Below are 26,580 nucleotides of genomic sequence, written 5' to 3'. Positions count from 1 at the left end.
TTCGTCATTGTTGTTGTATTTTTCCTGCGGTTTGTACCTGCTAAGCAGCCATCTAGTGATTACAAATGTTTATTACACTCCACGTAAGTTGAAAAAAATCCTTCCTCCAAGCTATTGCAAAAAAAGAGTAACTGACTTGACGATGGTTTTACTCGCCTACAATTACATATTAGCTTCACAATAGTACACAAGCTAACGATATCGAGTATAGGATTTTAAAGGCGATAAAAGTAAAGAAATGGAATTTAGATACTGAAATATATCACGGCACCTATGCTTGATACAAATACATAGTCTAAGGGATTCTTTTGTTTATAAACAAAGCCCCTTCTATAAAACATATCTCTTCTACATTAACTAAAACCTATCTGAATGAGGGATACAATAATTTCGCTACACTTGTTTTTAAATGTATGGTTTAGCACTTTATGCGATAGCAAACATTCCACTGATTGATTAAAAGTTTATGGCCTCGGGTTTTAATTTCAGTTATGTCTTTGGCTTTTCAGGTGGATTGCTCTCTGTTTCATTTCTCATGAATGCCTTCTGCCTTGCGACTGTATTACCCTCCGCTACAATCTTCATGCTTTCCTTTTGGTTTGCCGGTGTATTGCCCTCTGCTTCATTCTTCATGCCTTCCTTCTGCTTTGCTAATGCATTACCCTCTGCCACAATCTTAATGCCTTCCTTCTGCTTTGCTGGTGCATTGCCCCCTGTCTCATTCTTCATGCCTTCCTCCTGCTTTGCTGGTGCATTGCAAACTGCTCCAATCTCCATATCTTCCTTTTGCTTTGCTGGTGGCTTGCACTCTGCTACAATCTTCATGTCTTCTTTTTGATTTGCCGGTGCATTACCTTCTGCTTCACTTTTTATCAATGCCTTCAGCTTTGCCACTCTATTAGCCTCTTCCATAATCTTCACGCCTTTCCTCTGCTTTGTTGGTGCATTGCACTCTGGTGCAATTTTCATGTCTTCCGCTTGATTTGCCAATACAGTACTCTCTACTTCTCTCTTCATGAGTGCTTTCTGCTTTGCCGATGCATTGCACTCTGATGCAATTTCCATGCGTTCCTTCTGCCTTGTTGGTGCGTCGCACTCTACTAAAATCTTCATGCCTTCCTTCTGCTTTGCTTGTGCATTCCACTCTGCTTCAATCTTCATGCCTTCATTTAGCTTTGGTGGTATATTGCCCTCAGGTACAATCTTTAAGCCTTCCTTCTGCTTCTCTGGTGTATTACCCTCTGCTTCATTCTTTATGAATGTCTTCAGTGTTTCTGATGCATCACAGTTTTCTCCAGAGGTATGCATCTCATGCATTAAAGGCTGAAGTCTAGAAAAAAAAAGGTATCGATAGTACAATTTTTGGAGGAGCTGAATTCTCCTGGAATTTTAGTATAGGTTTTACTCAGTCATTCTGTTTCATACTGCTTGCAAAAAGACAACATTAAAAGAAACACGTTGACGAGTTTGTCACTACCAGATATCATTTGCGTAATTGCAATGCAGGAAAAATTTTAAATTCTGCTTTCTCGCCCGCATACGGATGGACTCTTGGCTTCAAGCCAGGTAAGTAGCTCTGGCGAAATGGGCATTGTGTCAAATCAAGATGGATTTTGTTTCGCTCTTTGCGCTGCTATTCCTTTACAAATGCGATTTGGTCATGTATTTCCACTTCTTTTTCCACCATTTTAAGAAACAGAACTAAAAAATAATTTAAAATAACCAAAGGGTTACAAAACCTGACTTTGAGATGACAGTAAGAAAAGCTAAGGCTATAAGACAAAGAAAATCGACAATAATTATCACAAAACGGAGAAAGTCGCAGCCAAGTGATTAAATATGTAATGTGCTGAGAATGGAAAGTCTGGATTTTGGTATGGAAGAAAAAGAGCATATTTACCTATCAACGGAACATAGAAAAGAGATAGAAGGTACGGTTATTTTTCCATCAGAAACTTCAGCGTTCTGATAATTTAAAAGTCCACTTGAGTCTTACAGCCAATAACATCACGGCAAAACTGACCAATCAGTTTATACTGATTGGTACCAGATTTTATATATATACTGATTTAAACTGATTGATACTTTATACTTACCGGACTAAGAACATTCGATTGACAACAACTATTCACTTGACTCTGAAGATGACTTCCGCTAAGATTGTCCAAACGTCAGTCACCACTACCGACAACAGTCCTTCTCAGGACTACACTCACCCAGACGATGGCTCATTATATTCGCAAAAGGTTGTTTAAATGCTGCACATAAGGTTTTCTGTATCTTTGATAAAAATACTGAAAATACTTATCACACTCACCTGTTTATTCGCTGCTGCCCTCTCATTGATCCAGATTCCACGGTTGAAGCAAAAGGTGGCATTACAACTTCTGTCTGTGTCCAGCGATGACGTTTTCTGTTGCTGTCTTTGACAGCTTCATCTTTTCGTTTGTCTTCCTTTTCGGGTTCGACGTCTTCACCACAAAGAGTAAAGCTCATAGCTCCACTGTCCTTTGCAGTGGCAGCAATGGAAGGTTTCGCCAACATACCTGTGTCAAGCTGAGTTTTCATCAAGTTTTTGCCAACCATACCTCGAATCTCTCCTTGCAAGTCGTTCAGAGGAAGGAACAAAACCAGACAGCATGAAGAGGAGCATTGTGGGTTTTTGCACCACTCCTTTAAATATTCGTATAAAAACATCACGTACTGACCTGAGGCAGAGATAAAATTCAAAATTGTTATTTGTTTAATTTTTTTTTTTGGATAAAGCAAACATTTTCCGTCGAAGGCAATAATCAAAAGAAGCCTTGCTATTATTTCTTTTCATCTATTTTTAATGTATTTACCCCTTCAATTTGAAATGTAGCACGTTTCTCCAATTTATATCAGTGCGCTCACTGATAATGAGTAAAAAGTAATAACTAATGAGTAAGCCATCTAATAGCGATGCAAACCTGAACCATTCAAAGCTAAAATCTGGATAATTACATATAAGGAGATTTCTATGTGATTTCTTTATGAAAGTTTAAAGAGTGTAGATTTAAAATTTCGTAAAGTTCTACTTAATAGACATTATAGGCGGTAGACTATCAATAAAATTTTGCGAAAAATTGATAAACGTACTTAAATAGCAAGTAACGTTATGGTTACGATACTTTTATCGCTCTCCAGGATAGGACGCAGCATAACGAATGCCTTATTTAATGTAAGCTGCTGAGCAATGTTACGTGAGTAATCACTTTAAATCATGTTTTAAGCCTTGGCTTGGGAAGTGGGTCCCCTTGCTGTTAAGGATACCCTAGAGAAAAAGCCGGCGACGTAATGCTGGCTAAGAGTTAGGGATTACCAGAAGCGCCCTCAAGAATAAAAACATTGGTTACCTCATTTCTTGAATGATAAGTATAAATAGGTCTGAACTTAAGCGAGCAAACACGCCAAACAATTATTTCCGTTTTTTAATGTGCGGTAAGGCAAACGGTCGATTCTCTTGCTTCTCTAAAGACCTCATATCAATAACAAAAAAGAAAAAATAAGAACAGAATTGTGGTAGTATTGTATTTAAAAACGATAAATGCGACAAACTTTTATACAAAACTCAGCGTGGCTTCAATGTTTGTCCACAACCCGAAAGGCTACTTCCGTCGAAGTCGTCAGGCAAAGGAAACCAAAAATTACACTCAAATCAGTATCCACGAACGAATAAGGCTTCTCTTAATATCTCCTCCGGTATGAAAACATCAATTTTTGTCGCTTCACTCGTTTTAGTGTATCATTTATATTCGGATGTTTTTAGCATCAGACACGCTTCCTAATCCATTCATTCCCAACCCGGCTTGAAACACTCTCACCCAGGTGTTCAGAGCATTAATTATGGTACCTAAAGTGAGTGGCGTACAATCTGTATAAGTAGTCATAATATATTTCTCTTGCAGTTTGGGATGAATCAGCACGAGTAAATTTTTCAAAGGTTTATAAAATTTTTAATTGTGCAAATTTTGCAATTTTTAGTCTTTGAAAGATTTGCAAGCGCTGATTTATCTTAAATTGCACGAGAAAATCATATGATTATTAGTTATTGATATACAAGCAAAAATATGACTATGTTTTCCTATTTACTTTTTCTTATTTCATGTCATGGCTCACCAGTTCGGCAGCCTGCCTCTGCCTTGTTAACGGAGTTTTTGGGCTTTTCCCTCAAGAACCTTCTTCAAACTTTTAAAACCTCTCTAAAGAATAGTTTAGCGTTTGTATTCTTTCTCTGTTAGGCATCAATCGACAGCCGCAACCATTACACGAAATCTATCACGCTCGTAATCTTCCCCGTCTTTCCTACGAACTTTTTTATAAAACTCCTGGAGAATTTTATTTAGGGGCTTCGGTTTCGCTCAATACAACTTGTGTTAGTCTCTACAAATGTTATATTGATTCGGTATATTGAGCTGGTCTCAAAACAGATGCAAAATTTGTCTCTCGTTTTCCTGCAATTTGATTAATTTCTTTAAACAAATTTGATTGGTTGTTGTGTTTTGGTAAAGCTGTCTCAATGGCAAGGGAAAAAAAATGCGGCTTAGAGCATAAAATGGCACGATTTAAGAATAAATCACACCGGTGAGAGCCAATCAGATTGCAAGGACCACAGGTGATTTCAACATGGATATAAATTTGTTTGCTCCTCCGAGAAATCACTAGAGCTATATGCTAGATCACTTTGGCTCTCTTTTGGGGTTAACTGGCTTGTATTTTGGAGTGTTGCAACAAATGTCACAACGATATGTGTTATAATATTGTAATTTTCACGCCCTGTGTTGAATTTCATTTGCACGTGCTGCTAGACTCATTATATATTCAGTTTCGTTTGTACCTTGAAGGCACTTGATAGAGATTAAATGTCTGTTCAGTAACCGCTTGAACGTGTAGATCGCTGTGTATTACAATATGCATCACCTTAATCGTCGGTCAGTATTCTGTTATTTTGTCACGTGTTTCCCGGAAAAGAATTAACTAACGTTTGCACATGTATTGTCATAAATATGTTGTTCGTCTTAGCCATCCTTACCGACAAGCAGGCCAATTACCAAAGTATTTGCAGCCAGTATGAGTATTTTCATCGCCATTTCGTCTTTGTGTTTATCCACCTCATCTGATATATTCTCTGCGGGGATTCTGCTCACGGCGCCAATACCCAAGTTCAAAATAGTAACAGCAAGGGACGTCGACATCAACCTGTTTTCCGAAGCGACTTTTATGGGTTTATTCCAAGAGAAAAGTACTCCATACATACCGGCAACGACCCATGCCAAACCGATGTAAGACCTGGTCTCTTCTCCCACAAGAATAAGACCAGATGTTAGAACAGCTTTGCGAGACATCTCAACCAGTTCCCAGTACCAGAAAGTGGGTTTGTAGTTTTCAAAGAGGAATCTCAAACCTCCAACGACCTCTGTGCCAGTGTCTTTATTACTGTCTGTCGAAGAAAATAACATTCTCCGTTGCCTCCAAAGTACGATAACTGAAGCGGCAGGCAGGGCAAAGACGTATGCGGTCGAAATGTATGCCAGGATCAGCCAATGGTTATATAAGGATCCTTGGCATTTTATGCTGTAATCTGCTTTAGCGTATTCCTCACACATCTCATCCTTTTCATCTCGGCAGAGTTTGCGGCAAGCAAAAGGTAGAACGCTGGCTGTTTTGGAAAATGTACTCAGATACGTTACATACAAGAAGAAAAACAGATTTCTGTAAACCAATTGTTTTGTTTGATTGATTTTCCTGGACTTTTCGTCTTCTTCAAGGTTATGACTCTTCAAGATTACCGTCTTATATATAAGGTAACATACACCAGAGGCGCCAATGACACTCAAATTCAAAGTTAATATCAGGAGCAATTCTCCAAAGGCATTCACGTGCAACCCTAAAAATAGACAGTGAACAGGTGCGATCTGAAAGAAATTCAACTGAAGTATTCCAGAGTACGTGGGGACAGCTTGCAGAGAATCTGGCCATTCGATGTACGAGAACACATCTAGCAAGCCATGCGTGACCTGATAAAAGCCAACTAGTATTTTGAGCTTGGAAAAAAACATGTCTATCAGATAGTGACCTTCGTCCTTTACCAATTTTGTTTTTCTCTTCCACATCAAAATTGCGAATAGTAGGGATAGAATGACGAGAACAATTGAAAGCTGTGCCACAATCCAAACCTTCGAGGGACATTTTTCACAGAACTCCAGTTGCTTATGATATCCTGAGCTACAAACGGCACAAATTGGACCTTCGTAACCTTTTGCACATGGTGAATCCAAGCCACCTTTGCAAGATTTCTCTACCTGGCACCTGTAAGGTGTCGGCATCGAATAAGGGTATTGTATGGAAGAATTGTCCAGTACTGGAGAAGTCGCCAAAAGATTTTGTATGAAATCCTGGTAGCGATGTTTGTATGAATCGTTACGCCACCGCCACCAATATCCAGATTTCAATGAGGCATAGTCATCTTGGCATATCAGTCCTACTTTGCATCTGAGACATTTAGCGAATCGATGGGTTCGGTAAAATCCTTCCAAACATGGACATGCTCGATATCCAGCAACAAAGTCACTTTCCGTTCCTGTTAAAATTGAGAAAACTGTCAGTGTTGTTGAGATTATATTTCTGATTCAAATTTCTTCCTGAAAAAAAGTGTTATACAGGCGCTTGATTCCCTGAAAAATGATTTTGTTTTCACACGAAGAATGTCTCCTCCTTCTCTAAACCTGAAAAGAGAATGAATAGTAAAGGCTTCTCATTTCCTCTCTTGCCCTCTGCACGTTCGGCAAGTTTTAAATCTATTCTTTTCTCAACAGGGGGAATACGAGGCATACTCAAGACTTACAATTTAGGCTTTGATATCGAAACTTGAGGACTCCTTTCAAAATCTTTTCGTGGACATATTAAGCCGTTGAGGCATGCACGATAATGATATCGTTCCCTGATAACCGAAATTGCGAAGGGATTTTTGCCAATATTTTGAATTTTCCCCTTCATACCCTTCTTTTAGGTTTCGCCTGGGTATGATGCAAGATTTGAAGATTTTTATTCAAATGACTACTATTTCCGCTTATCGCTGATGTTTATTTCGGGCAAATTAGTTTCCCTTTTACAAAATTCCTCATAGACGCATTCATTACACTGAAAAGATGTGTTACCGTAGACTTAATGCACAGGAAACACATTCAGTTATTCAAAATTCGAGATCCAGTTTGGCAGCTGACATCATAAAAAAGAAAAATGTTCAATGAAAAACTCTACCATGGTACGCTTAACGCGGAAAATTTTTATATTGCTATTCTGATTTAAAGCAAGTTCCCCGGCAAGGGTAAAAAATAGGTTTCGGTACTTGCTAAGTAGTTACCTTTTGTTTAGTGTGATGAAAATAAGGTGAATCAAATACACAGCTAGTTTTAAAACTAACGGTAAATTGAAATCATTTATGAGGATAAATACAATTTATTCATTCGCTCCTCCACTGTAGGTGAATTTGGTGACCGTAACGTTACGAAGGTTGAAGTTATAAGGAAGCACCCGGAGTTCCCCCTTCCGTAACAACCCAAAATCTATGCGCAAAAGCGCGGTCTATATGGATATCATACCCAAAATGATATTTGTTTTCTCAAAGTAGTCTTCAGCCGCTCCATAGGTTTTTTAAATTTTTTCAAGCGCTACTTTTGAAACGACTCTTTGGATACAAATTTTAGTAAACAGTAAATATTGAGATTAAACACATCATGTGGTCGTGTTAATTACTTACCTATTGGGCACGCCTTGCAGTCTAGAATTGATTTTCCAGGTTTTTTGTCGAATGAGACATAAGATCCGTTTGGACATTTTTTACAGCTTTCTGCAACGTAGCCACGCGAATCAACGTAGAAACCGCCTGGTAAAAAACGAAATAAGTTTTAAGGTAAGGGACGGCTGAGGGAATGCAAGGTAATGCGTCGATAAATTCGAAGCTTCAAAATCCCCCTCCCGGGCAATTCTAAGGGATTTGACATTTAGGAGATTCGCTCGTTCAAATTCCCATCCCTCGGGCCAAGATTGTGTTCAAATGCCCCACCCAACAATCAAAGATTCTTTATATGATCAACGAATGTTGTAAAATTTGGCAAAGTCACGTATTAGTTAATGTGATTTGTGGAGGTGGATTTCTTAATCTTTGATGTGTTCGTGTGACAACGTAGGAGCGGCTAGTTTCCACGTGATTCATTTAGGCTTCCATTGTCTTCGTTACACTATCATTTGTATAAAGTGTAGCGGAAGGCTACTTAGGGTTATATGTGCGTCTTGCAAGATTTATAGACCAGTCTTCAAAGTACTGGTTAAACACTAAGGCTATTGAAAATCAAACTGTAAAGGAATTTTTTACCACCCTAAAAATAGCAACTCTTCTTTTTTTTCGGCCAAGAAAAGGTTATTTTAAGTCTCAGGTAAAACAAAAACATATTTTAAACACTTGACCGGTTAAGGATATAATTGGGCAATTCCATCTTTTCCTCAATGACATGAGGTATTTTGTCCCCAATGATTCTGTGCTTACTACGTATTATTCTAACAATAATCTTTCTTGCTATTGTAGCAAAGTTTCCTAAGGATAGGGATTGATCTTAAAGAGCTATAACAAAGAGGCACAAGATAACAAACCTGGAGGACATTCCATGCACTTCCCATTTCCTTCTGAGAACGTTCCCAGAGGACACGTTCGATATATATAGTCAGGGTAACTGGAAGTTCTTGTGTAACCCATGCGTAGCAAAGCAACCCCCAGGACTTCATCATCTTTCTTGGAAAACTTAATAACTTCTCGGTTTGAGTCCAAGGGATTCCTTAGAATTAAATTGACCATCAAAGTTAATTAGTCCAAAACCGCTAAGAAAACAATGCGATCGAGAGATGCGAGTGCATAAGGAGCCATTACGTGCACCCCTTCCTACTGCATAATTAAAGGAACAGTTGAATCACTAAAGAGTGGTCAGAGTGATCAGATAACTTTTGCTTTCATGACTCACCAAGTCGATAGTTTTATTCACTTTAATGTAGACTCCAAGGATTTTAACGTCAAGGTTATTTAACTACACATCACAAACATAACTTGATAAGCAATTGCTGGGAGAAAAAAAACATTCTCCAGAATATTTCAAAAACCTTTCATCCACATAATACACGCACCTTTGACTTTCAATTTACAAAACGTATCACTAGTAAATTTTTTTTTGAGCTACACTATATTTGAGCGGTCGCGTTTTAAATGAAACGCTCTCAAAAAATTCATTGAAAGCATTGGACATATTGATTTCTCGTACAAATGCTTTTTAGCCTCATTTTTATGATCAAAAAAGGGAAATACTAACAGATGTACTTTCAGGACGATCCTGTTTTCACGGTGGTAAGTTACAATCCGAGGAGTTCTTTGCCACAAATTACTAAAACAGATATGCAATAGAAGGGAATTAACAATATGATCACTCCTGTTACATTTAGGGTTAATTCACAAAAGACATTTGGAGGATGACTGTGCTTGAAATTCACTTTGAATGACATATTGATTTCAAGTGGTTTATTAGTTCTAACCGGCCGACATCTTAAAGTATGGGTTCATCACGGCTGATACATGAATTAATTGGATACTTTACAGCTCAAAATTGGTAGCCCTGAAATTCGCGAGGGAGGCAGAGAGGAATGTTTTCAAATTCGTTCGGAGAAGTAATCTGCAACAACACAACGAAAAAGATGAGTAGGTTGGTGGAAACAAATTTTAGAACCTTAGATCGTACAAAAGGGGCCATTATGACGACGCATTTTTTCAAAAAAATTGTAGCTAAACATGCTTTTCATTCCCAACGTAATCTTTTTTAGCTAAAAAAAATTGATGAAAGCTCGTCGATAGGTCCTGAAAGTTCTAAGGGAAAGCTACGTGTGCTTTAAGACTCATAGGCGTGATGAAAAAAATAATCAATTTGCCCCCAAGGGAAAATGTACATGTCACCTACCAAATCATTTGGGTCAACCTTAATGTATAGTGTTAATTTCAATGAAGGTATTAAGTCAATAAGGAACGACAGGAAGTACTGGAGGATCAAACGAAAAGAGAAGAGGGCCATGACCCCTAAGAGTGAGTGAGCAATAGACAAACTACCCCAACATGAACATCTGGTAACTTTTATAACAGCTAAGGGCTCTTTGCACAATAGTTACCAGTTGGCTGTAAGACATGCCATTTTTATCACGATTTCGCTCTTCTTCCACCTCTTTAATTTCATGTGTTATTGCTGTAAGAAGTTAGAATATTCCTAGAACTTCCAAAACTTATTCTTCTGTGCGATAGAGAGTTAACACTTTTTTCGAGCTGTATTTAGACTTTATTCTGGACGACAGATACAAGAAACAGGTGTAAATTGCGAGATTACAATCTGAGAATTCACATGATACGATGAAAGAAGAGAACAAATTGCGTCCAAAATCCTATTATAACACACTACCCCACCCCTTTGATTTACCTAGTCAATTAAATACCTCTGGATAAACCCATGAATGACAAAGTTCAATTTTTAATGACATAATTCGCTGAGATTAAACGATTTCAACTTGATCGTCGGGAACAAATCTGACGGCTGACTGAGCGGAACCCGCAACTTCCTTGTGACCCCCATCGTGTTGCTCATTTGAAACTTCGACTGGGTAAAGCCTCAGTACTGGACGTTTGATTTCAGTCTCCTCTCCTTTAGAAATCAACCCAACAATGGCTGCACGGACGAGGTGATCTCTTCCATGGATCAATTCTTGAACTGTACCCGACTTCCATTTTTTCGAGGCGCATTATCAACGCTGTTACGATATTTTGTATAAGCTAAATGAGGTATAAAGATATTTTGTGTATATATAAATGAGTTTTTAGTGTGTTCGAGTCATCTTTGGTGTTTCTCCATGGTGTCAGGAATAGTTGTGACCTGCGTATTAGTAGCCTGCTGGTCGGTGCGTGTTCATTTATTTTTCGAATTGGTTGTCCGAAGTTCCACGTGGAGGAGTATGCTGGGCGGCGAGGGAGGGTTGGCTGAGGTAAGCACGGCTGTTTTGCAGAATATATCGTTCCCTTCGAAACTCGAAAGTAAGCGAAGCTTGGCATGGAATTGAACACGCTTTCGGCGCGTATGGTCTAATTAGGAAATTGCATCTCTTCCAATAAAGCAACCAAAGGAGGAGAGGAATGCTTCGTTACTTAAGTGTTTGGGGGCGGACGCGTCCGAAATTTTCGATGGTTTGAATTTGGAAAATGAAGAGGAAAGCAAGGAAATTGATGTGGTACTGCGAAAAATAAAGGCGCATTTTGTTTTGGAGAAACAGACAAGATTTCGATTGATTCATATGTTGCAGCACTTCGTATTTTGGCAGAAACATGTAATTACGGTTCATTCGTGGATGGTCTTATTCGCGACAGAATTGTAGTCGGAACAAAGGACAATGGCACACGTAAGCGGCTGTTACGAGAATCGAAACTCACACTTAACAAATGCATCGATATTTGTCTTTCCAGCGAAGCAACTTCAGTTCAGCCACAGGCGATGGGCAAACAGGAGGACCTCAAGTTTGTTGCAGATCGCAAGCAAACTGGCAAATTCTCAGAGGAGAAAACCCATCAAAGGCTGGTAAATCTAGATCTGTAATACTTTCTAATTTCTATGGAAGTAAACACGGGAGAAGTAATCTGGAGTGTCCTGCTAAGGGAAACAGTTGCAAGAAGTGTGGCGAGGAAAGTCACTTTGCAGTCAAGTGTGCAAAACAGTGTACAAAACCATCCAAACCTTTGAGGAACAGAAAGTAGAAAAAGTCTGTAAATGTAATGCAGGGAGATTCCTCTTCTGAAGAATACCTTTTGACCGTGAGCGTAGAGTTCCGAGACATTGTGAATTCAAGTTGTTGAAAGTTGTCTGCAAAGATGATTGCCAATGGGCATGATAGCCAGTTTCAGTTGGACAGTGGAGCAACGGTGAACGTGCTTCCAACCAATGAGAGATTATTATGTCAGCTGGATGGGCTAAAGCAGCTGTTGAGAAAAAGGTTGGAATAAGGTCATGGGAAGTTCAAACAAAGGATGGACGCATCTACAGCAGGAACCGAAGACATCTGAGGTTGTCTCGAGAGCTATTCCGGACAGTACCCCCCGTTGAGATTTTCAATGATTCCCCTAAGTCCTATTTTGAGGTTCCACAGTGACACCACATCCAGAGCCTCCGTCGACATTTCAAGAATGATCTAGCTAGGAAGCTATACAACCAAGATCACGAGTACCTGAAAAGTCTAGTAACAAAGTTTCAGCCCCTGCTACTGAAGTCTTTCGTAGTGCACCAGCAGCCCCTGTTACTGTCACCAGAAGTGGACGAGTGGAAAAGAGACCGGGCAGATGTGACTCTTAATGAACTGACTAAATGACTTGACGACGGTTGCAAAATGTTTTCGTTAAGGAGGATGTAACGATATTTCGTGTGAGCTAAATGAGTTATAAGAATACTTCGTGTGTATATAAATGAGTTGATCAGTGTGTTCGATTTATCTTTGATCAAAATCAGTTCGAGTGTGATATTAGGCTTATTTTCGTCGTTTCGTTTGGCCTTCTTGTGTTTCTCCGAGTTATCGAAGACGATACAAACGCCTCCTTGCTTAATCACAAGAGATTGAGTTGTCTTCTTGCCCAAATTATGTTAAAAAAGTTCAGAAAGACACCCTAAGTTCCTCATTGATAGAAGACAGGTGGAGGGTCGAGTATTCCTTTATCTTGAACCATAAGCGTCTTTTAACCTACGTACTTACAAACGTAAGTGTCACTTACGGAGAAATAAAAAAATTCTTCGTAAATGACACGTGTTTACCAAGGTTTTTCTTGAGGTAGCGTTTCACAGAGCGTACCAACCGTGCAAGGGACGTTGAACTTATGGAATATGTCAGAAAAGAAAAGCCTTTGAACTTGAACCTCTGAATGTTTTCCCACTATCGGAGATCATAGGTGGTAACTCCCCTCCTGAAATGAACCACCATAGGCACCCAAGGGGAGTTTCTGTTGACCGGTCGGGACCGAGCTCGAGATGCACCATCCGAGGAGATGCACGGGTAAATATTGCAATGAATTCTTTGAAGACTCTGCTTTTGTTAGAATACATATTTCTAAAATAGACTGGACCAGCAAAATCGACACCAACTTGGGTGAAAACTAGTTCGTCGGAAACTGTGAAATCTGGGAGCTGAGGCTGCGGAGATCCGGAGTACTGTACGGTCTTCCTTCAAGCTCCTTGCATAAAGCGCAGTGAGAGATGACATTTCATATAGTTTGCCTGCTTTTCACAGCATACATCGAACCTAATCATTGAGGATTAATCCACATTTTTTATCAGATGCATCATAGACTGCACGAAGCTTTGCAGTGTCTTTTTCAAGTCTGGTAATTCTCTGTAGGGAAGATGGCGGACCTTTCTTACTTCTGGCTGTTCCTCCATGCTCACTGGCTTAATTTTGCCCGTGTGAAGTTGCTCGTGAATGACGTCATCATAGCGCTTGATGACTTCTGGTTTTGACCTCAGCCGTCGCAACAATTATTCCAGTCTCATCCTACTCAACTGAAAGTTGTCCATGATAACTTCAACGAAGTTCTCACAGACTGTTGGCTCGTCATTCTTTATTCCCAGAATTTCTAAGTCCGAGAATTGCGTGATTTCCCTTTCAGGTGAGTAATGTCTTTCTTCTAGGGCACAGTTCGAGATCTCCGGTACATGAGTTTCAGAACGATTAACTGTGAAGTCTTCTTGTCCTGGCAGTGGAACTTCCATAGGTGAATAGGACCTGATTCTGGACCATGAATAACACTTCCACTAACAAAATACCAATAGGTTGCTCGGGTAGATTCAATGATTTGATCGATAATTGGTGCACAGATTGTCGAACAATATACACTGCAACACAGATTTGTATACTGTTAATAGCTTCCTCCGCCACACGAACAACAGCACATCACCTGAGTTCGGCTGCAGACTCCGTAAATTCTCTGATATATAGCTCCACTGACTTCCAGTATTAGCAGATCTCCCGTGAGAGGTTGACTGTCCCCCCTCCCTTGCGTATGTTTTCAAACATTAAAGAATGTGTTTAAAACCACAGATGCGACATCCTTTACCATTTTACCGGTAGCTTTACTCGGGGGTACCATTTCTGAGAGAGGAGAGGTGTCAAGGTTTTACTCGGTGAGTAAATAGATAAGATCCCTTACAAATTTGCGATACTAGGTCCATAAAACTTGAATGCCTCCGACTCAATTGTCTCTATTGGGTTATCAGTTAGTGTTCTGTAAGTAAAAGATAGAAAGATAAAATGTCATCGTTATTGACGTCATCATTGTCGTCATCGTCGTTATCAGTATCATCGTCAGCATCATTATCTTCGTCGTCATCGAAGTTATCATCAATGTTATCCGCATTATAATAATCATCCTCACTATTAGCATAGTTAATTCGTATTCACCAACGTTAATATCGTCGTCTTTGTCGTATCATTCCCGTCATAGTAGCTATATCATCGTGCACTTCAAATTACGGCACTCTTACCTGATAGAACATTTTCAAAATATTCAAACAAAAACCGGTTGATTAAGTTGTTCATGCGCCAATTAATGAAAATAGTGTGAAAAATATTGGGAATTGGCCAAAGTGGTAAGTTGTGTGCAATTATCAGAGGTGAGTGAGCCACAACGGCCGGCTATGTACAATTGAATGTAGCTTGTATTCTCAGATCCTGTCTATGTGCTTCGTCTAAAGAAGCGTCAAGGCATAAAATCGAAGGAATAAAAAAAAAATTACACAAAGTCGATTGCACCAGTCTCTTACAATAAATTATTCGAAAAGTGTGTGTATTAGAGTGTACCTACATTATCCTCAAGGCATCCATGGCAAAGAAGGCTCGATAAGGAATAAGTTGTAGGTTGTTTCCATGAAGGAGTCTGACCGGAACAATAGAAACACAGTAAATAGCATTAGTAAATGGTTAAAAGCAATAAATCGTCTAATCTTGATTTTTGAATGTCGTTATGGTTTTTTAGTGTATTTTAAAACAGATATCGACTTTTAGAATGAAATAAGATCAAATAAAGACCTAAGTGTAATATTTGGTAGCAAAGTGTGGTCTGAACATTTCGAAGACGAGGATTTCAAGTTTGCAGAAAAACGAACTCGGAGATTGAAAGCGGATGGCACCTATTCATATTTTTATGGTCCGTAAAAAGCTATTTCAAAATGAAATAGTGTTTCAAACAGTTTTCAGCTGTTAATGTTAGTTCACGTGCACAAAGGTAATTTACGTTCTTTTCTTCTTCCGCTGGCGTAGCGGACCGTGTGCTCTATTTTGAGCACGCGCAGAAGTCAACCGGAAGCAATAACTAAACAGTGTAGACATACGCAGTTAAAACCGGAATCCTGCGATTTCTGGGATAAAATTTGATTATCCTAGAGGACATTATTTGGCGACAATACCGCTGACAAGGAGCCAAAATGACCCTGGGCTCGAGATTGAAGACATGAGATAAAATTACATTAACATGTAATTCTTTGGATGGTGTAGCTTCTATAAATTTGTTAAATTTTCAAAAAAATATCCGATTGCCGATTATTCAGTCGTTTGAGAATCTTGACCGGCTGCCGATCAAGAGCGAACTAATTAGCGCAAAACAAAAAAACTGTATAGCTTTCGACAAAATATAACTTCATTCTGACTTGAAATCACAAAATCGTCAAAACTTTCTTGGTGTGATACCATTGCTTCCCTTTTGTGCCCGTTTCGTGTATTTTCGCGATCTTTAAAGATCATGTGCTCACAAGTTTGTTTATCCAGCTCGAGGTTGTTTATGATCTTAGTTAATGATTCCATTTCGGTTATCGCCGATTTCTATATAACTGCAGTCTTTTGAGTGCTGCTGATCTTTCTGTGAATATGAATTTTTTTATTAAAAAAAGAGGAAGGAATTTCGTCCATAAGGTGTCACCTGCGTTATATACCTAACAGTCATTTTGCATTCTTTTGCTTACTCTTTTCAAACCACGTGACCACATAGCTAAAAAGACCTATTACTTTGACATAGCTGAGAACTGTGATAAAATGAATGGAGAGAGACCCTTTAAGCAAGAATTATTGAAATGAAAGAAAAAAAAAACCAAAAAAAAGAAATAAATAAAAAAGCATAAAGTTCTTTCCGAACACTTAAACGCGGTACGAATTATGGCTCTAAAATGAAAACTAAATTTGCTGGCGTCGGTGGGGCTAAGCCATTTATAAATTACTTAATGATTAGTTCGCGTCGATGATTTATACCCACGATTTGTGAAGAAAAAACGAACGAGGGAGGAACGAGCGAGTGTGTTTTCTTCTTTGCAACGAGTGAATAATGTGGTACAAGCAAACTTAGCATGAAGTAATTTTTTTTTCTATATGTGCTCTGTTTTGTTGTAAAGTACACAGGAAGCAGCTAGAGCACGAAAGAAGTATAGGGGAAAACACGAGACGCAATACAGTTTTTCTCCCAACTTTTTGAGTGCTCTAGCTGCCTCCTTTCTGCTTTAAAAGTCTTACAACAGAACAGAGCACAGTCAAGACTTCTTCATTTGTTTTTTTTTTTATAAAGAATCCGTTTAATTATCTTGCATTACTTCCTTCAAAACTCGGACAGTCCATTTTATCCATTTTGGTGATTATTGTCTCAGCTCACGTTGTAATTTCGTATGTTTAAAACCTATCTTCTCTTGCTAATTGCTGGTCAGCTTGTTCCAAAATTTCACTTCCTATCTCCATGAAATTTGTTCTGTTACCTACAGGTTTTTCTGTATCCATTGAGGCCAAGAGCTTGCTCTCATATTGCTTTTACAAGTCATGTCAGACTTGTGGTTCAATTAACGAAAAAAAAAACAGAGAGGAATCCGGGGAATGATCGGAAATTGGAAGATGGCGTGACAACTTTAGCTCCGTGTTTTGTACTCTGATAAAAAACGCTCTTTCAACAATGAGAACACTAGTTACATCCGAAATTTGTTATAAAACAAAATGCAAAAATTTGATCATGAATATCGTTTGGCGAAATCAACACACCACATCAAGATACATGATGGACGCCGTTATTTCAAACAAACTGAATCAACACTAAAGTTTTATTCAAACATACGTTAAACAATTATTCTTTTAGAATGATACAAAAATGGCACGCACTGGAAATTTCCATTTTGAAAGCCGCTGAAAGTTCAGAAGAAGCTAAAGTTAATTATCAGCTTTATTTTTTAATAACAATTTTTTTGAACGCGTACGTATCACAAATCGCAAATACGATCAAGATGCTTCCCAATAAGAGTTAGATTTAAGTCTTTTTTACCGTTTTAGGAAAGATTCCTCTTTAGTTCGCTGGATTTGCAGCGTCGAGGCTTGACTCAGGTTGTTAGTTAATGAGCTTAGCTGCCCCTCGATGAGTGCGCCCTCAAAAAACGACAGCTGTGTTGATTATCTGCCTTTGAGTGAGGTAAATGAATTTCAGTCCAGCATTCTGCAACTCGAAAGGTATTGTATTTTTTTAGCTCCCTGTCGTCAGTCCACTCAAAATAAGGGAAATTCTGCTGTTGTTCAGATACTACGAAATGATTGGCTCTGCTTTGAAATTTTTTTGGGAATTTCTTCTTTGAGTCTTGCCAAAAAGTACATTAAGCGAAGCAACATTTTGTTGAATTTTCTTTTTTGTGTTTTCGTTGCATAATCCTCTATAAATTCTTCGACTGAATTGATATCTGCAAACCTAGGAGCCATGCTTGCGGTCAAGCAGCAAACGTTTCTAGAATTCACTTTCACTTTGGCGAGCTGCGGCGCCCCGAAAAGTGGGAAAACCGATACATTTGATTTCGATAGGGAAAAATTCCGTTTACGTCCTTGAAGTACTGTGCAACAGAAGATTAAATTGCGTGTTTACTTGTCACTATTAACCGTGCTTTCCCAGATTAAATAACATTTTCAAGTGAACAACCTAAATTTTACGACATAGTACAACCCAACTGAAAAAAATTCACATGAAACCAAATGCTACTGTTAGTGAATTTCCACACAATTTTCACATGCTTTAACGTTTTTTACCAATCAGATTCGCTTTTAGCTACCTTGGATTACACCCCATCACATGTAAACTCCTTGTAAACAACCTGCAAGTGAAAGCCTTTTTCTCTTTGTTGAAAAGGCTGTAGTTAAGGGTCTTCTGTCTTCGAAGTCACGAATATCTTGAAAGAATACTTCTATGCCAAGACCGGAACTTGTCAGCGGTCATATGGCAGCGAATATGGCAAAGAACCAGCGTGGTGCACTGCTGCGTTGGCACATCAAGTCTTCACTATGGACAGCATGGTTGCCTTATATCGGATGAGCAATAGTGCAAAGCGTTGGAAGGTGTTTGTGGTCAACAGAGGGAAGAAGATCGAGGCAACAACTGGTGAGCTCTAAGTTAACTGAAAGTGCTTTCCAACAGACATGAATCTGACTGACTTTGCAATCAGAGGAGAAAAAACTGAATAAATGGAGAGAGAGGACTGGTTCACCAGCACTGATTGGTTGTTGAATGGAACAAAGTGGTTAAATAAACCTGAGTTAAAAGGCACCAGAGTGGCCTTAAAGAGTGCAAATCTATCCTAGAGGAGAACCCTCACATACAAGAGCGAAAGCCAGATGATGGGATGCATTTTTGGAGAGGGGCGCTTCCTGGAGAACCATGAAGATAACAGCCTGGACGTCGAGGGTAATCAGTAACTTGAGGAGAAACAAGCTGAAGAGGAGCTCAGGTCCATTGGTAACCGATGAAATAGCTGCGGTACAAAACTGATGGGTGAGGCGAGTCCAGAATGCAGACCAAGCGAGTTTGCAATCTCGAGGGTGGAAGTTAGTAGAAGATTAACAGACAGACATCATCAAGTGTGAAGGGAGAAACAAGAAGTACAAGCCAACGTACCTTCCAGGGGGACTTTTTGCTGGCAAGCTAATTGTCCATGTACATAATTAGATAATGCATTTCTAGTACCACAGAAAGTGTAACAGAGAGCTGGTGGATTACGAGGTTGAGAGCAAAAGTCAAGAAGACGATCAAGAAATGCACTATGTTTAAAGTATTCTCCACAAGACCGTATGGAACGCCACCAACAAGTGACCTGCCAGAGAACAGTCTCAGAAAGCAGACAAGTTCCAGAGGAAGCTTAAAGCTTTCATCTCACGTAGAACGAAGCGCCTCGTCATTATCTCAGACAATGCTGCAGTTTTCAAGACTACATCAGGTTGGATCAAAACTATACAGAAAATCGAGAAGTGGTAGAACTATCTGGCAAGTCTCGAAGTTTGTCGCAAATTCAATCAGGCGAGATCCCCTCGGCGGGGAGGTTAAAGGGCCCTTCACAAGACCCATGGAATGTCCCACCTTTCCTACAAAGCCTTTAAATCATTTCCCATTGAGAGTGAGTGAAATCTAAATAATTGTCCCCAGACACACGTTGAGACGGGGGAGACGAAGAGGTTCTTACGCCGAATGTAATCATATGGGGGCGAGATGCCTATCCATAAGAAGACATTGAGAACGATCAAGAGAAGATGACGAAGATGAAGCAGAGATCGGAAACTGCTAAAGCATGGAAGCGATGGAAGAGAGAGTATATCCATGGCCTAATGGAAAGCAACGTCTAAACTAGAAGGTGGGAGCCACACCTACAGTAAGGGAGGCTTGTTCTTATTGTCAGTGACGGAAAGAACCGTGGAGAATGGAGGAAAGGGACACTGCTGCGCCTCCTTCAAGGCGAGGAAAGAATTGTAAAGGGTGTAGTACTGTCCGCACAACGGACACACCACTGAGCGACCTCTGCAGCTTGTGTTCCCATGGGAGATTCGCAGAAAGGATCCACTTGTTCATTTTTTCTGGTTTGGACAAAGTCCAAATTAAGGGTATTGTAAGGCCTAATGGCCACGATGACCAACCACTTCTGAGCATAATTCCTAAATAGGTAATGAAAGCCATTACTCGACTTCCAAGAACTGTAATAACATTCTTGAGCAACTTATTTCATACTCCGTGCTGACGTGAAATTTACATCCAAACAAACGCTTTTGGTCTATTTTATCAAAATCCAGTAACCCCTATTTGAAGAGCACACCTTATTATTTTTTCTCGATACGTGAGCGGGTGGTATTCTAAAAATCCTGTTACCTGATTGATCCCGAGAGCGGGAGGTATACTCCCATCTGGCCCGCTCATAGCGTGCGGTATCCTGTCCTTTGCGCGTTAAGTCGCCTAGAACATCCTTCGCTTCGTTGCAAATATTAAAAAAAGTATACTACTTGTTTTGCCGGCTGGGCAGAATGAACTAACAAAGATTTCGTTCACTACCTCAAGCCAATAGATAAATTATTAATTCTCTCTTCTCCTTCTCTCAAATCACTTTGGTTTTTCAGAAAATGACTCAAGTTTGAGACCAGTGTATGGAATAAGGAAGTTACGAAATTGAAGCCGTCGATAAGGAGAAGCTTATTCTAGACTTAAACTTCTTTTGCATCTTTACTGAAACATGACGTTGAGACTTACATCAAATAAAATTCATAGAGAAAAATGTTAATCTTCAAAATTTTGAAAACCTCTTTGTATTTTTGAGCCTTGAATAAATATAAGTTTGCAGGTGTTTTTTTCCAGGTATACAAACTCACCACAACGAAATATTCAATCACCTGCGAATCAACAAGCCAATCGTTTGATTACACAAAATTGATCAAAATTGTGGAACTTTCACCATATCGTTCACAACTGTAAAACTTTCAAATTATCATTCACAATCGTGAGACTTTCACAGAATTTTCTTTTCATTTTTGTCAAAAACATTCTGAAGACATTCGCATATCTTAAGGATTCAACCTTTGATACTATCAAACAAAACCCATTCGGTCTTTTGTCGAATTCAACTCTTAACTATTCCCGAGTGTAAGCAGTGATCCAAGTTTTTTTCTGTACTCGATATTTATATGTTCTTCCAGAACAGATCAAGTCACTTCTGATGTTTCACATCTACCTCATCTTCAGAAGGATTCCTTTTAGATGGAAGGAAATCAGGGTGAATCAGCTCTTCCTGACGACTCAACGTTCAACCAAATAAATTATAACTGTGACACGCCATCGTTCAAAAGGTCGCGTGCAGAATTTGGAATTTCACCAAGCACAGATTTCCACTTCACAGAGGGAAACAATCACGGTCTCGGATCTGTTTTCACTTATATTACTAATGTTGGACCATCAGCAACTTCAGAATCATATCTTGGTGGTGACATATTTACTGGGAGCTCTCTTACCAAAAGCATTGGAAGCTGCATAAACTCTTTCCTTTCCAACTTGGAAGCATAGTAGGTTTCCTGTCTGAATATTCCATATCAAGTTTTTCACGAGCACTTAAGTCTTGAGTGCAATGTTATCAAGTGATTCACTTTCATTGATCAAAGGAGTTTTAGCAGTTTTTGCTCCTCACTCTTCCCCTCTGTTCATTGTCGTCATTTCAGTACCTTTATTTGAAGGACTAGGAGGTGAATTATATTCAGGTTGAAAAGGTGTTGTTGTATCTCCTTCGTTCTAGTCATCATCGTCATTATGTGTTAATAGAGGATCAGTATCTCCAAATCCATCTATTTTAACTAAATATCTCGAGTAACATTGAACCCGAACAAGACCTCTCTGTCTGAGTTCTTAGAGCCCAGTTCCAAGGCTTGATGATGGGGTAGTCATTGTACCAGGATCTCTTGCACTTATTGTTGATTTGACAGTTAGTGGTAGTGCATACAATTTTCTCGTGAACAATGTATCAAGAGCTCTTATTAATAAGTTGACTGTGAAGTTCACGGGAGAAATCTTGGAAGACGCTGATTGCTACAATCTATTAAAGCTCTATGAGGAGCTCTTTTTGACTCTTCAGAGAAGGTATTTAATTTTAGGATCTTTCGAAGATCAGATGTAATGCTAAGGTTTAGAAGACTTCAGGTTTTGACAGAGAGAAGAAACTCAATGAAGTTTATGGGGACAAGTATAGGATTCCATCGGACCATTAGATTCTGAAGGACCATTGAGTCTTTTTCCCAAGAGCTCTTTCTGATGAACTTGTCTTCGAGCTCGAGCTTGCACCTGACGGAAGTGTTGTGAAAGGATCATTGCAGCAAGTCTTGTTTATGAATTGACTAACATCCAGATTGAGTATGGGCTCATTCAAGGTCAAGAACTTGCTGATGAGGCCTTGTCTAACTACAAAGGTGGAAAGAGACTAATGTACGAATATTTCACTCGTCTCACTCATCTCAACAGAGACAATCTTAATTTATTAAGGGATCTGACACAATAATCAATGTAACACTAAATGCCCCAAGGAGATCACTGAAGGGACGTTTCTTCTCTTTAACGGGCCATACACAGCAGAAATTACCGAGGTTAAGGTGGTTTTGCATAGAATCCCCAATAAGGTGTACAGTCAGGGAATAAATACAGTAGATATGTGGGAAGAGGTCTTCAGAAGATTTGGGCAGGAAAACAGTTTACAGAAAGGTATCGGGCTCAGTTAATGTGAAATGCCACATCTCGATCATCTCAGATTCTCAGCTCAATATCATCAACCGAGAGCTTGAGAGAGACCCTTTAATGAGATATCTCTATGCCTCCCACTTACAAAGACAGAAGAACAAATCAAGGCGCACTTCGACTTCTTCATAAGAAGATACAACATTGATGCTGATCCTGTGGTATGAAACCATCACATAATATGAAGCATATTCAGGCATGCAGGAGTGAAAGTTGCGTGTGTCAATGACTTCAGAATTAATTTTGAATCTCACAAGGGGTGAAACCCCAATTAAGAACCATTGAAGTCGTTGATCTGTGGTAGTAATTACAAGAAGCGGGATTTTGGTGCATCGGCAGTTGACGATGCGTAAGAACTAGCTTTGTGAAACTATTTCTGTAAAACGTTGGAAAGAGTTCAGTTTTACTCTTAATAGTATATATAAGCAAATTGCTCAGTTCTTATTGATTAAGATAAAAGCAGTTTTCAGGTAATTCAGTGCAGAAGAGGGTTAATTCAGTGCAAATAAGTAACAAACCAGACATTCTGATTGGTCAGTGATCAAAGAAATTCATAGATACCCAATCAAGTGCGAGCCTTGTCGTAACATTGGATAGGCTGAAAATTTGCGAGCAAAACAATGGCCGGCGTTTTTAGTAGGTTTTTTTTCGCCACCTCAACAACAATACAGCAGCTGAAAAACAACTCTTACGACGAAAACACTGTAAAGAGCACTGCTTTTTGGTTGTTGGTTAGGAAAAAGTGGTGTTAGAGGAGGAAATTGCCAAGGAAATCGAAAATGACGAACCGACTTAACACTTTACTCACGCGATTGTACGCCAAAATTAAAAACAAACATGGTTAAACTTCGCAAACGACGATTCCATTTCATCGAAAGTGATTCGGACACAGACTGAATAATTCCTTGAACTGTTAGCCGCACTTTGAACTTTTTTGCGCCTTAAAGATGTGAAAATATCATTTTATATTATTGTTTTGATCGTACGCGATTGTTTTGACCGAACGCACAAAGTTTTTGCACTTGATGCGCGCGCTTTGTTTCTGCATGATTGTGATAAGCTATCTTGTATTTTTTCATGTATAACATTAGCACGTTATCACATGATTTTTCTCGTGCAGTTCGGAATAAATAAGCACTTGTTAATTTTTTCATAGAAAACAAAATGTACTCGCCCAACGGGCTCTTGAAATTTTGTTAGTCTTTGAAAAAAATTTACGCTTGCCTATTTATTCCAAATTGCACTCGAAATCATGTCATTACCTATACTAATAAATTTTTGTCTCATGAACTGTAATATTTCGACCACACATTTCACAGCAGAAAGACGAGATTTACACGCCATTGCAGGAAACAAACAAGCAGACTCTCAAAACTCCACAAAATCCATTTGAATTTATTTACAATTTGACTTTCCTTGATATTTAAAACTGACAAGAGGTCATTTTTCGTAGATTAATCGTCGTTGGACAAGAATATACTGTCTGTAAGGTCAGTTAGGAAAAAAATTCATCGTGATAGACATTGAACTCGAGTTTGCTTGCCAAACCAGTGCTGTTGTTTTTTTAAAAGTGTACGTGGGCCTTTTTTTTCTCAAGCGCTATTTAATTGACAGGTGTCAGGTCTTGATAGATTCTTATTAAAAAATGTTTCATAAAAAAGTTTGCTAAGGAGACTTTTAAATCACCATTATCAGTGTCGATGAAAATGTTTCTGTGAAGCATCTCTTTTTAATTTACTTTACCTTCGTTTCTTCTACCATCTATTCGTTCAAAAATTGTTCCGTTTATTGAGGATCTTACCGAAATTAAAACCCTAAATCATCACGTCTTAAATACTGGTGCCCAACATTTCGGGCACAATTTTTCGCAATACGGACCTCTCGGTTGGTAAAAAGCATATATCTCCTGAAGAAGAGAGAATGTTTGAATCACGCAAATTGAGCCCTTAATGAGAAACAGCAGCTAGACACCCTCAGTGATCTAATCATTGAAAAAAGCAAGAAATTGGGGTTTGCCTAAGGGAACCCCATATCTCCGGGGTAAATAAAAATTTTGACCCATCATTTTCACGCGTTTGTTAACTCATACTACTCAGCATTGCGTCAAGTTTGAGCCATATCGGTGATTTGAGCATTATTGGCCCATGCCATGTTTCTATTGCCCCCTTCCATGTTTTCTCGTGGACACGCTCTTAAATATTTAAGCTTAAGGATCGAAATTCACCACTTAAGGATTAAATTCGGATTAAAGTAAAGAAATCGTCTTAAGAAACTTTGGATGCATTTTTCTCTGCTCTTATTTTCGAATGAATTGCCCAAACATTTTTTTGAATTCGGGGCTCACAGAATTAAACCGATTCCCTTGAAAATTGACAAAGAGTAAGATCAGTAGTTAAAGATAAAAACCGTCTGCCCAAATTTTGATTTTCGAGATATTTTGTTGAGATAATAATTTTTAAATAAGACGTCAATCGACTATCGGCCACACGGTTTATGTGCTGATTGACTTCTCAAACGCAAGCGGAAGCGCGTATAACTCCATTGAAGATACATGCCGTGGAGTTAATTCTGACATGCTCTGACCAACGAAGGACTTCAATCTTTAACAATTCAAGGATTTCAATGGGTGTTGGCGTAAAAAGGTGACCCTCCGAGGAAGCAAAAGTATTAAGGAAAGTTCCGACTCAGCTCGTACGTCTTCCTTTAAGCTCAAGGAAGAAAAAAACATTAATGTGTACGCTGAGACAAAAAAAATGTTTTGCAGAATAAGCTTTGGTATGTCAGATTTTACATACAGGCTCCCCAGTTGAGTCAGCTTGGAAAATACTCCTCCTGGAAGAGAGTCTAAGGCGTTTAAAGATAAATCCCTATGAAAAAATCAAATGACTTAACCGAGAGGAAAAGTAGAGCCTTACAATAATGAATATGTTATGATACGAAACAGACAAAAACAGCAATGCACTCTAGCTTAACAGAGACTAGGTACAGAGCTTTGCACAGCATTACAAGTACAAAGATTATATCTAGTTCCAATGAAGTTAAAGATGGTAAAATAATTTTTTTTCACCAGGCAAAATGAACAAAAGGAAGGAAAAGAAAGGTTTGGCGCCAAGTCCACAGATTACTCCTTCTGTTTCCGCACAAGGCGGAGGCATTGTGAGTAATTTTGTCGTTTGTCTATAGGAGCCACTGTTATAAACAAATGGATCAGATGTCAATTCGTTCTCGAAAAATTTTATAACCTTGTTTAATACACGGTTTCTTACGTTTAGTTCTGAAGATTTGCTACCATCTCAGCTTAGAAATCTATTTGTATCGACAGAGGACAGGGCTTCTTCGACGTTGAGGTAATCCACCACGGAAAGTTTACACACCGAGCGTCTAAACCTGTGGATCGGCCTTTTTTCACACGCTTATTGGTCCATTTAGAGATTCTTTAATTTTTTCCTTTATTCTGGACTTTAATAGTATATCTTTCGCATCAAAGTACATAAAGATTACCGAAATCTCCCATTTTCTGGTCAATTTTACTTCAGGCACGATTTAAATAGGTTTGCAATCCTTTAATATTTGAAATGATTTCTTAGGCTAGGAAATCCTAGGCTGTATCAAATTTTACGTACAGATGCTGTAGCCCAGTCAGCTTGGCGAATACTCCTTCCGGAAGGGAGTTCAGGTCGTTTGAAGATAAATACCTATAGAAATATTCAATAACTTAGTAAACGGGAAAAGTAAAGCTTTAAAATAATGGGCACTATTTCTTAAGCAACAGACAAAGACAGTAATGCATCCGAGCTTGTTATTGTTTGAAAGGTACTCTATGTCTAAAAAAATGCATCAGAAACTAAGTATTTCACAGTTTTGTACAAAAACGGATAATTCAATGTGTAGAACTATTATATTTTTTTCCAGTGGAACTT

General features: G+C 38.9%; 1 protein-coding gene, 1 long non-coding RNA gene and 1 pseudogene across 2 annotated transcripts; 1 reads left to right on the top strand and 2 right to left on the bottom strand.

Moving 5' to 3' along the window:
- Positions 1-13: 13 nt before the first annotated feature.
- On the bottom strand, positions 14-14,624 carry LOC113664993 (uncharacterized). Its single transcript, XM_089199521.1, has 9 exons — positions 14,602-14,624; positions 14,279-14,353; positions 9,660-9,734; positions 9,378-9,449; positions 8,671-8,852; positions 7,781-7,906; positions 5,054-6,601; positions 2,318-2,708; positions 14-1,330 (listed from the first exon to the last, which is right to left on the bottom strand). Exons 1-9 carry the CDS (start codon positions 14,622-14,624, stop codon positions 490-492), a joined length of 3,333 nt encoding a protein of 1,110 aa, XP_089055647.1. The 3' UTR covers positions 14-489.
- A 310-nt stretch (positions 14,625-14,934) lies between these two features.
- LOC149048670 (uncharacterized) lies at positions 14,935-26,347 on the bottom strand. Its single transcript, XR_016185172.1, has 3 exons — positions 26,284-26,347; positions 25,456-25,527; positions 14,935-15,004 (listed from the first exon to the last, which is right to left on the bottom strand). It is a non-coding gene; the product is annotated as an uncharacterized LOC149048670 (long non-coding RNA).
- On the top strand, positions 19,463-19,999 carry LOC149048671 (uncharacterized; annotated as a pseudogene).
- Positions 26,348-26,580: the final 233 nt, after the last annotated feature.

This window comes from Pocillopora damicornis, chromosome 3 (assembly GCF_964200805.1).
Source record: "Pocillopora damicornis chromosome 3, jaPocDami1.2, whole genome shotgun sequence".
NCBI classification, from domain to species: domain Eukaryota; kingdom Metazoa; phylum Cnidaria; class Anthozoa; order Scleractinia; family Pocilloporidae; genus Pocillopora; species Pocillopora damicornis.
This window is presented reverse-complemented; position numbering and strand designations above follow the sequence as displayed.

What these genes read in the sequence shown, in the direction of transcription:
- LOC113664993 (XM_089199521.1), bottom strand. Translation starts at nt 14,624, where the DNA reads ATGTTCTATCAGGTAAGAGTGCC. An exon ending in TTCTATCAGGTAAGAGTGCC is followed by an intron (nt 14,354 to 14,601) that starts GTAATTTGAAGT and finishes TTTTACTTACAG; the next exon opens with AACACTAACTGATAACCCAA. An exon ending in GGACCTAGTATCGCAAATTT is followed by an intron (nt 9,735 to 14,278) that starts GTAAGGGATCTT and finishes GTGTTGTTGCAG; the next exon opens with ATTACTTCTCCGAACGAATT.